The 10401-nt window shown below is 31.6% G+C and overlaps 1 protein-coding gene across 1 annotated transcript; it reads left to right on the plus strand.

The window, feature by feature from the left end:
* Positions 1-809: 809 nt before the first annotated feature.
* Positions 810-9994, plus strand: LOC113820049 (ankyrin repeat and SAM domain-containing protein 3). Its single transcript, XM_027372304.2, has 9 exons — positions 810-1037; positions 1182-1356; positions 1950-2148; positions 2698-2819; positions 4739-4929; positions 5598-5711; positions 6535-6676; positions 6877-7048; positions 8150-9994. The coding sequence occupies exons 2-9, from the start codon at positions 1196-1198 to the stop codon at positions 8471-8473; spliced, it is 1425 nt and encodes a 474-aa protein (XP_027228105.1). The 5' UTR covers positions 810-1037; positions 1182-1195; the 3' UTR covers positions 8474-9994.
* The last annotated feature ends 407 nt before the right edge of the window (positions 9995-10401 follow it).

Below are 10401 nucleotides of genomic sequence, written 5' to 3' on the forward strand. Positions count from 1 at the left end.
CATCATCAGCCATCATCATCATCATCAGTCATCATCACAATTATTATCATTATTATTATTTTTGTTGTTGTTGTTGATATCATCACTTGCAATTGTTATTATTATTATTTGACTACTATTATTACTATTATTGTTATTATTATTATTATTTTTGGTTATTATTGTCATTGTCATTGTTGTTGTTCTTCATATTATTATTATTATTATTTTATTATTATTATTATTATTACTTTTGTTATCACTATTATTGTTGTTATTATTTTTTGTTGTTATTAATTGTCTTTATACTGATTATTATTAATCATTGTTAATATTTTTATTATTGTTAATATTGTTATTATTATTATTAGTATTATTGTTATTATTATTATTGTTATTATTATTGTTATTATTATTACTATTATTACTATCATCATCATCATCATTATTATTATTATCATCATCATCATTGTCATCATTATTATTATTATCATTATCATCATTATTATCATCATCATCATCATTATTATTATCATTACCATTACCATGACTATTGTCATCATAATCAACATCATTACCATTATTATCATCATTATTATCATCATCATTGTCATCATCATTATCATTGTCATTATCATTATTGCTATTGCTATTGCTATTATGATGATGATGATGATGATGATTTTTTTTGTGTTATTATTGTTATTAATATTACTATTATTAGGAGCCTGTTTGTTAAAGAATGAGAATACCATTGTTATTATTTTCATGTTAATGTTTTGATTATTCTTATCTAATCATACTGCTTATCTTTGGTATCTGTGTGACCTATATCATTTTGTAATTATTTTGGTTTGTTGTTAATTTAGCAGTATTATGTTTATTTGTATTACCATTATCAGTACCCCTGTCACTGTTACCCATATTATCATGGCATCATTACCATAATTCTTATGTCGTCTACATTCCCCGTTTTCATCATTATTACTCTAATACCCACTGTGGAAATGTGCCTAATCTGAGACTTGTATTTGGTGCACGCCATAACAGTACGAGAAGTAATTTTTCTGGAAGCTTCCTTATGCCTTCTCTAGTGTCAGATGTCGCTCATTACCAGTTCCTTATAAAGTTCTTTAATAAGATTTTATGTGTATATTATAAATGCAGTATGATTTTTTAAGATTTTCTCCCGTTCCTTCCAGGGTGACGCTCCATCATGGCCGACCTAGAGGAGACTTGGACAGAGAGAAATTTTTACGACCGTCCTCTCTCTGTATGGCTGCAGGATGAGTACGGGGATGAGGACTTTCTTCTTCTTGACATCTTCACAGCAGCCAGTATTGGATGTTCTCAGCGCGTGGGAGATATTATTAAAAAGTGAATATGTATACACATTTTATGCATGGTATAGATTTGTATTGTGTAGGCCTAGATGATAAATTTGATATGTAGCTGCTGATATTGATCTGTGTTTATAGACTTAAAAAAAAAAAAAAGGAAATACATGCACCTGTGTGTGCGTGTGCATGTGTGTAATCGTGCGTGTGTGCGTGCGTGTGTGCGCGCTTGTGCGTTTGTGTGTTTTTATATCCGTATATACGTATATATATGTACAGTATGTATGTATATGGAAGCAAATGCACACATATAAGCATATGGATGGTACACATGCATAAATATATAAATATCAATATATATCTCCATTTGTTTTAAGCATAGAAAAATACATTTAGTTATGAAATGAAAAACAGTAACTGTAAGAATTTTTTTTTTTTTCCTATACCACTATGCTTACAAATAGAAAATTACTTTATACACAAAGTGCTTGATTACAAAGTGATTCGAGGATGATTCAAGTCGATGTTGAACACAACCTTTATTACCTATGACATGTAGTAGATAAAAACTATATTTAAAGCCTGAATTGGTATTGTCATTAGTAAAGCATTTTTTTATTTTCTTATGTACAGGGACAAAAAAGCTGTTGGTTATAAAAACAAGGGAGGATGGACAGCCTTGATGTATGCATCTTATTATGACCACTCGGATGTAGTAAAGCTGCTGTTAGAAGCTAATGCATCGGTTCACTTGACCAACAACGCCAGGTGTAATGCTCTGATGTTAGCTGTCATGTGTGGCAATGAATCCATAGTAGAAACTTTAATAAAGGTTAGTGTTACATATCATTATTATAATTATATATTTTATATTTATATTTATTTGTTTGTTTTTTACATGAAGATTTGTTTATGAATATATATTTATTTGTTTTTCTTCAGATTCTTGAAGTTTTTTTTTTCATTTCGGCTTCACCAAAGCAAATTCAGAAGACCAGTATGCTCAAGAATCCATATAATTTGAGATCTAAAGAAGCCACCAAAATTTGTACTTGTGTGGCTTGGTGGTCAAGACAGATTCGCAATCTACTCCAATGTGATGGGCAATCATTATCCTTATTGAGAATTTTTTAATATATGTGTGATTGGAGCATCAAACTAATGGTATATCCTTTTAATTCAAAATTGTTCTATCTGATTTGCAGAAATAAGCATGCTTTCATTTATTCTTGAAGAATTACCTTTTTTTAGTTGAAGAAATAGGGAGAAAACTTAACTTATGTATGCCATAGACTTACAACTTATATAAGTTGAGGGGATATTGAACAAAAATGTAATCTTCAGTAATAGAGGCGCTCACTCAGAAATTATACATTTTCAGGCTGGCAGCATCTTAGAAGCACGAGATAACTGGGACTGGACAGCACTCTTTCATGCAGTAAATTCAGGCCATCATAGTGTGGTTGACACCCTCCTGAGACATAAAGCAAATCCTAATTCTTGGTAAGATATAATTACAATGTTTGGATATGGTTGTCAGACCTGTGTATACTGAAACATTAAGAGATCATAATCTTCGTAATTGTTGTGAGTAGAAGGGAAATCATAATGATGGCAATATTACTCTGTATATTTTTTTATTGGGAAGGGACAAATGTATTAATAGAAAGGAGGTTTGCCTTAAGTTTAACCTAAACGATAATTTGTGGCAACCATTTCTTTATTAAGAAATTTTGTACATAGTAATTTTCATCTCAATGACATAACATTCTGTAAATTTTCTTTGTTGGCTGTAATGCTCATTTCCCTGTTATGATATGTTTCCAGTAATAGGGAATATCCACGAACTTACTATTTATCAAGTTCCAGTAAACTATACCTTAGTACATATATTAGGTTGTATGTATCTCTATTCTCTTGTTCAATATTATATATTTTCCTTGTGAAAATGTGAAAAACAGCGAGCTAGTGCATACACTGTTTCTTGTGTAAACTTAATAACAAATTTCTGCATATAGCTGCTAAATTGAACTTTATAGATAGTGTGAGCTACATGCCAGACAGTATCCATCAACTTACACATGAGAACAGTGGGTAAAAAATAAGGAAGTAATAACATAAAAACATTGTAATTTTCTAGACCTCTACATTAAGTAAAAAAGGAGATTTGATTACATTCTTTCTCATGTTTGTCAAGGATGCCTAAATGGGAATAAATATCATGATATCAACACAAATTGTGGTTTTCATATAATTTTATATATTGCTGCTTACAAGCTTGCTTTATGAAGTGAAGTTGGGCTTAAATCTGATTGATGTTTTAAGATTTAGTGAGGCAAAAATATTTACTTCAGTTTATTCAATTATATATATATATATATATATATATATATATATATATATATATATATATATATATATATATATATATATATATATATATATATATATATATATATATATACACATATATACATATATACATATATACATATATATATATATATATATATATATATATATATATATATATATATATATATATATATATATATATATATATATATATATATATATATATATATATATATATATATATATATATATATATATATATATATATATATATATATATATATATATATATATATATGTATATATAGTATATTTATTTTATTGCTGTAATAAAAGGATTTGACCATGTTAGGTATCCAGGAAGTTATGATGAACATTCAAAGCTTGCTAGTAGGAAAGTTATTTAGCTATGTTGTGTTTAAATGTACAGGATTAGCTTTGTTTTATGTTTCATACATATAAAGATTAGTATTGTATAATATATTTTAAGCTAAAGGGAGAATATTTATACACTAATTAAATTTTTCTCTCACAAAAAAGTTTCAAAATGTCTGAAGTAATGCTAGGTTGGCTGAAATTAACAGTAATTCAATATACATAGATTTGTTGTGCAAAGTTCATGAGTGTCCAAAATTATATAGATGTGTCAGAAGTTATCCTGAACTATGGATGATTTGTTGCCAATAAATTTCCCACAAATTGTCCTAAACAAGCCCATTTTGTGGCATTTTTCAAGAAGGCTTGAGAAATAAAACATTTTGAAAATTATCAAAAGAAGTAGTTATTTCTTGGTGAAACTGAAAGTTTGACAGAATCTTTTGACCTTCTGTCTTTCTTGTTACTCAGGCTAATTACTTGTAGAGTCACTTATCTCAGATTGGGTAATGCTGTTGCGAAAAGAATTTACCTGTGAGTGGTGAGATGCTATTGTTTGTCATGTTAAGTGACTTCATGAACTATCTTAGTCGTACTGTTTTAGGACAATAGATAACCTTGCAAGATATATGACAGTCAGTAGATATATACAAATAATTGTACATGCTCATGTGTTCTGCTCTTTATTTTAGCGAGCGAAGGACTGGCATGACTCCCCTGATGTATGGAGCGCAACACGGGAACAGCAGCATAGTCATGACGTTACTAAAAGGTGGTGCTTTAGTCTCTCTCACAACACATCAAGGACACACAGCTGCCAGGATTGCTCAAGATGCTGATTATCCTGCTATTGCTGCAATTATCACAAAATGGGGTCTACAAGGTATTTTTAAGACGGAGTAGATAAATCATAGATTAGTTGATTTTAGTTATGGGGAGATAACTATATTGATTAACTTTATGTTAATAGCACACATTATTGCATTCTACTGATATGGATAACTTAGTATACTTAGTATAGTAAAGGTTATTAAAGAAAATTTTCATGGATTAAATTCAAAATTTCAATATGTTGTAATGCTTAACCTCCATTGAACATCAAAGTTCAGAGTTGCTTGTGGATAAAGCTGTAAAACTAATAGCTTAAATGGGCTTTTCACAAGACCCTGTGCACAACACATACCCAAGGACAGCTTTACTATATTTTATACTTTAAGGCTTAGCTTCTTCAGTGGCTAAATGTCAGACTGTATCCCTCTTAGCAGGGCTTTTCAAATGATATTTTTCATATCCTGAATTACATTTTCTCATTTTGGTATCTTTGCATATCAACAACACAGCTTGTTTGTTTGTAATTTATATTTAGTCTCTTTTGCTGTGATTAAAAAAAGGTAGACAGTTTTTTCTTGTAATAATGCTGTAATACTAAATACTTGCAAAATAAGCAATCTTTGATTTAGGGGTTATTATATTTGGTTATATGCAAAATATAATCAATATTACTCATAACATATTCAAGAGATTCTATATTTAGTTTATTCATGCTTCTAGGTGAGAATGGACCAAGCCTACCAGATGGTCCAGCAGCAGTTGAAGCACGTTTGTCACAGCAGGCTCAACTGCCACCTCGTGGTAGAGGAAATGTAGTTCCATCTGTTGACAGTGGTAAGTCATTTTTGGAAAGATTGTGAAGAGTAGTTTATGAAAGATGATATTTGACATACAGAGTGGGAGTGATTGATCTATATGAAATTTATTTTATGTAGTAACCTACATGCATTATCACAACTGTATTTGTGTCAAAATGCTACCTCTGTTGGCACTTCAAATTTTGGAGACATAAAAAGGATTATATCTTAACCCCTTTGATCCGGATGACTTGACCATCATGTTATAAAAAAATTTGGCTCGAGGGGCGGGTGATGTGAAAATTTCAATTGAAAGTTGGGGTTCCAGGGAAAACGCTGTTTCCATGTTAAGCATCCTATTCATGGCCACTATGAGGGTAGTGCAGTTTGTATTACAGAAAATTGAATATTACAAAAATAGAAAGACTTACACAAATAACAAAATGTTACATAATTTTTAAATTTCTTGCACTGAGTTATGAACTACCTAGAGAGAAGACATGGAGTCTGTACAAGGAATACAGTGTATTACTATCTGGATAAAGTAAATAAAATTGACAAATATGGACATTGGAAAATGGCAAAAAAGCTAAAAATGCTTATGCATAAAGATAGAATGTAACATTACAATGGGGAGGCATAGAGCCTTGTCACAGCACATGGTTGTTTGCATTAGCCCGGCCAACAAGCCGCACACCCATCAGAAAGCCTAATGCCCATATTTTGGGCAATGTGATTACCATGAAGCAACTGGATCCAAAGGATAGATAATTAGAAAGAAATTGCAGTTGCAGAGAACAGATGTGAATAGGCAATTGTTTTTTTTCCTTCTCTGAAATCAGTATCATATTTCTGTACAGCACGTGTCATCCCCACGGATCTTGAAACTTTGTTGAACCAGATTGGTTTAGGCTCATACATGAGTGTCTTCAAAGAACAAGATGTGGATCTTCAGATGTTCCTTACATTAACAGATCAGGAATTGAAAGAATGTGGCATACAGTAAGTTCTTGCAGTATTTGCTGAATTTTTTTTATCTTCTTTTATAAGCCTCTCAAAGTGAAATATTTTATTGAAATTAGGTATACAACCTTTCACACCATTGACTGGTAGCAGGAAGTGCTGTGCATCATTCTGCTCCCTGTATGCAGTGAGGATTTTATTTGATTTTCTGTTAATAGTTTCTTTGGATTTGATTACAGCAAACTGGGACCTCGACGCAAGATGACCTCAGCCATTGCACGATGGCACAGCAATGCACCATTGTGGAACTCTTTGGAATGTGCCTATGCAGATAAGCTTGAAGTTGAGATGCAAGAGCTGGGTGTAAAGCTAACTGAAGCCATGGAGACTATACAACAAACAAAAGCCCAGGTTAGATTTTCATATATACCTTTATCAGTTTTGTTTGTTCAAGTATACTGATCATGCTTTATCACATCTTCACTAAAGGTTGGTTTATATAAAGTCATTATTTTATAATACAAAGAATTGTGTAATTTGAAATTAGTATTATTTATATTCATTTTGACTTAAATAATATCACATTTGATTTTAAGGACAGGGGTTTTGTAATATCTGGAAAAGGAAATCATTTGTATTTCTTGAAAATGGAGTATAAAAAACACAGTATTGCGAGTGGTATACTTTTATCCAAGTGCACAATTTGCAGTACTTGAATTAACTAGCAGAACAAGATTTTCTTTTTTCATTAATATAAAATTCACTGGAAAAGTTTACACACGTTTTTCTCTGTAGTGGCTAAAGTTACATAGTAGTAATAAAGAAGAGACATAGCAAGGAAGAATACGAAGACAAGATGATGACATAACAAATGATATCTACAATAGTGTATTGTAGGCAGTTCTGTATTTTTTAACTTCTTCATCTCCCTCTTTTCTTTTTCTTCTTCTTTTTCATGATCTTCTTGTTTCTTCTTCTTCGTCTTCTCCTTCTAATTCTCCTTCTTTCACGTCTTCTTCTTCTTCTTTGTCTTCTTTTTCTTCATCATCTTCTTCATCTTCCTCCTCTTCTTGTGATTCTTCTTCTTCTTCTTCCTCTTTTTCTTCAATTCTTCTTGTTCTTTTCTTAGTCATCTTCTTTTACTATATAGTATCCCATGACGGAGAACAGTATATTCCTTGTAGATCTCAGGAATCCAAATTTTATTGCTAATATTGGAGTATTGAGGATATTTCCTACTTATGGAGAATATCCCAACATCATTGTCATCGTCATCGTCATCATCATCATCATCATCATCATCATCATCATCATCATCATCATCATCATCATCATCATCACCATCATTGCCATCGCCATCGCCATCGCCATCCATAGATCCTTTGTTTGTACCCCTGAAATATACCTGAATTAGTTGATGAGTAATAAAATTAAGGAACTGGAAAAAATATTTGTGTAAGATTTTTTCATTTCATTATTATTATTATTTATTTATTTATTTTATTTTTCCAGGTTTATCAAGAACATAATTTAAGAGTTGTGACAGAGGGGTGGATAGTTGAAGCTCGTGGAAGGCTACATGATTGCCACCAAAGATGCCAAATGCTGCTTGAACAGATGTCAGTCATGCGGCACTGTGCCTCGGTCCTATCAGCCCAGTTCTCCCTCATTCAGCCGACTCTCATTTCTCCTTTAGTCGAGAGCATCGGTGTAGCTACAGCACACATTGATGCTCTTTTGAAGCTGACAGATCCAAGTGTTGCAAGGGGCCCCAGCAACCCCTCCTCTCCTCGCAGAAATGGGCATCAGGGTAGCTACCCAAATACCCCTCGCTGATGGTGCAATACAATCAGTTGTCAGGCTAGTCAGAAATAGTTAAATTTTAATTGTCAGAACTTAATCTCAAGGCATATGTGTATGGAGCTGCATTTTTAATTTTTAAAAATTAGTAATGCTTATCTTTGTGTAAAGATACTGTTACAATAGACAAAATATTGAGACATCCATTCAAGCTATTTCAAAGTTTTATGATATTGTTTTTTGGGTGATTCACTTCGTTTTAAGTAAAGGATGTTGAAGATTCGAAAAGAAAGTCAAGAGAATTAGTGAAATTTGACATCTAACTTATTGACAAGACAGTTCCTTGAAAAGTTAAATGAACCTGAAGTACCACACTGCCAAAATAATGTGTACCTGTTAATAGTGTAATACTGCTAGTGTATCAGCAATGATTAGATGTTCTATTACTATTTTAGATAATTGATTATTTTGATAATCACTGAAGGGACCAAAGAGTTATGACAATTTATAATCACTGAAGGGACCAATGAGTTATGACAATTTTGTAATTCCAACTGTGAACAGGGGGACAGTGACTTTATCTTGTGATTTTATACACTTCAACAGGGGTGTTGAGTTTAACCACTCAGAACTGTGAGATTGATAATTAAATTGATAAAAGTGTGTTTGTGCGTGTGCGTGTGCATGTTTGTGTACGTACGTGCGGGCATGTGGGCGTGTGTGCGTGTTCATGTTCATCTGCATGTGCGTGTGCGTGTGTGTTATATTTAAGTTCCAATTTAAATATATATATTAATATACATATTCATATACATATATACACATATATACATACACATTTATACATATACATTTATACATATACGTATACATATACATATAAACATGCACATACACATATATGCATATATACCACATGTAATTATGTTTCACAGTGCCAGTACTTATTTTTGCTGTGGAAATTGTTATTATTTCCAATTATGACAGTGAGCCTGCTAGTAATACTGTAATCTAAACGATGTTTAAAATTTTAGTTCAGTATATCATATGCCTGCAATGAAATAATGTGTATAGTAAAATCATCTGGGCCATATACAAAACTGAAGTGCAATTATCTGTGCAATATTATTTGACTGAGTATAAACAATATAACAGTATATTTAAGTCTCAGTAAGGTGCTAATAGTAGTAATGTAAGGAATGCTCTTGTCATTTTCTCTGCATACTGGTATCTCAGCTTAAGAATAAGTATTGAGAATTTTGATTGAGATTTTATGTTCTTCAAAGAAGATCTGTTGCCGATAGGAATATCTGTAATAAATATTGTCTGGAGACTATCATGATGTTACTGTTGGCTCTAGATTATTCTCAGGTGTAGTGAAAAATATATAGAAAAAATTGTAATTTTTAAAACTAAAGTGTGAAGCTAGAATTAATGAGATATTTTACCATGACTGTGACTTTCAAGTGCCTTCTAAGTGGTCTTATTCTTTAAGAATATATAAATACATTTAATGTAACATTTTTGATTTGAATAAATAGCTGATCTTTTCTTAAACTGCGTTTTTTTTTCTTTTGTTTTCTTTTTTTTTTTTTTTTCTTTTTTTTTTTTTTTTTTTTTTTTTTTTTTTTTTTTTTTTTTTACTGTGATTCTGTCTAAAATGTAATTAAAAGTATAGCACTATTGTTAATGACCTACATCAGTAGTTTTACTTTGTTACAGACCCCACCAATCCCTTGTCTGTTGTTGCTTAGGAGACAGAGACTGAGGTCCAAAGCCAGGGATCACCTTCACCTTGGGCCTCTGCCCTCCATAATTAATTTTGCACTGTCTTCTTTTCTTCCTCTTTCTTTTTCCTTCTCTTCTCCAACTCCTTCTAGTATCCATTTCCTAAAGTGAGAGAGCCATGCTAGAAGGATGAAAGGTTGGCTTTGTGCCAGTCATGAATTACCTAGGGGAGCCAT

The sequence above is a fragment of the Penaeus vannamei genome, chromosome 9 (genome assembly GCF_042767895.1).
Source record: "Penaeus vannamei isolate JL-2024 chromosome 9, ASM4276789v1, whole genome shotgun sequence".
Classification (NCBI taxonomy): domain Eukaryota; kingdom Metazoa; phylum Arthropoda; class Malacostraca; order Decapoda; family Penaeidae; genus Penaeus; species Penaeus vannamei.

Coding starts and splice junctions, on each gene's coding strand:
- LOC113820049 (XM_027372304.2), top strand. CDS start 1,196: ATGGCCGACCTAGAGGAGACTTGGACAGAGAGAAATTTTTACGACCGT. Junction 6,677..6,876: donor TTGAAAGAATGTGGCATACA/GTAAGTTCTTGC, acceptor ATTTGATTACAG/CAAACTGGGACCTCGACGCA. Junction 7,049..8,149: donor TACAACAAACAAAAGCCCAG/GTTAGATTTTCA, acceptor TTATTTTTCCAG/GTTTATCAAGAACATAATTT.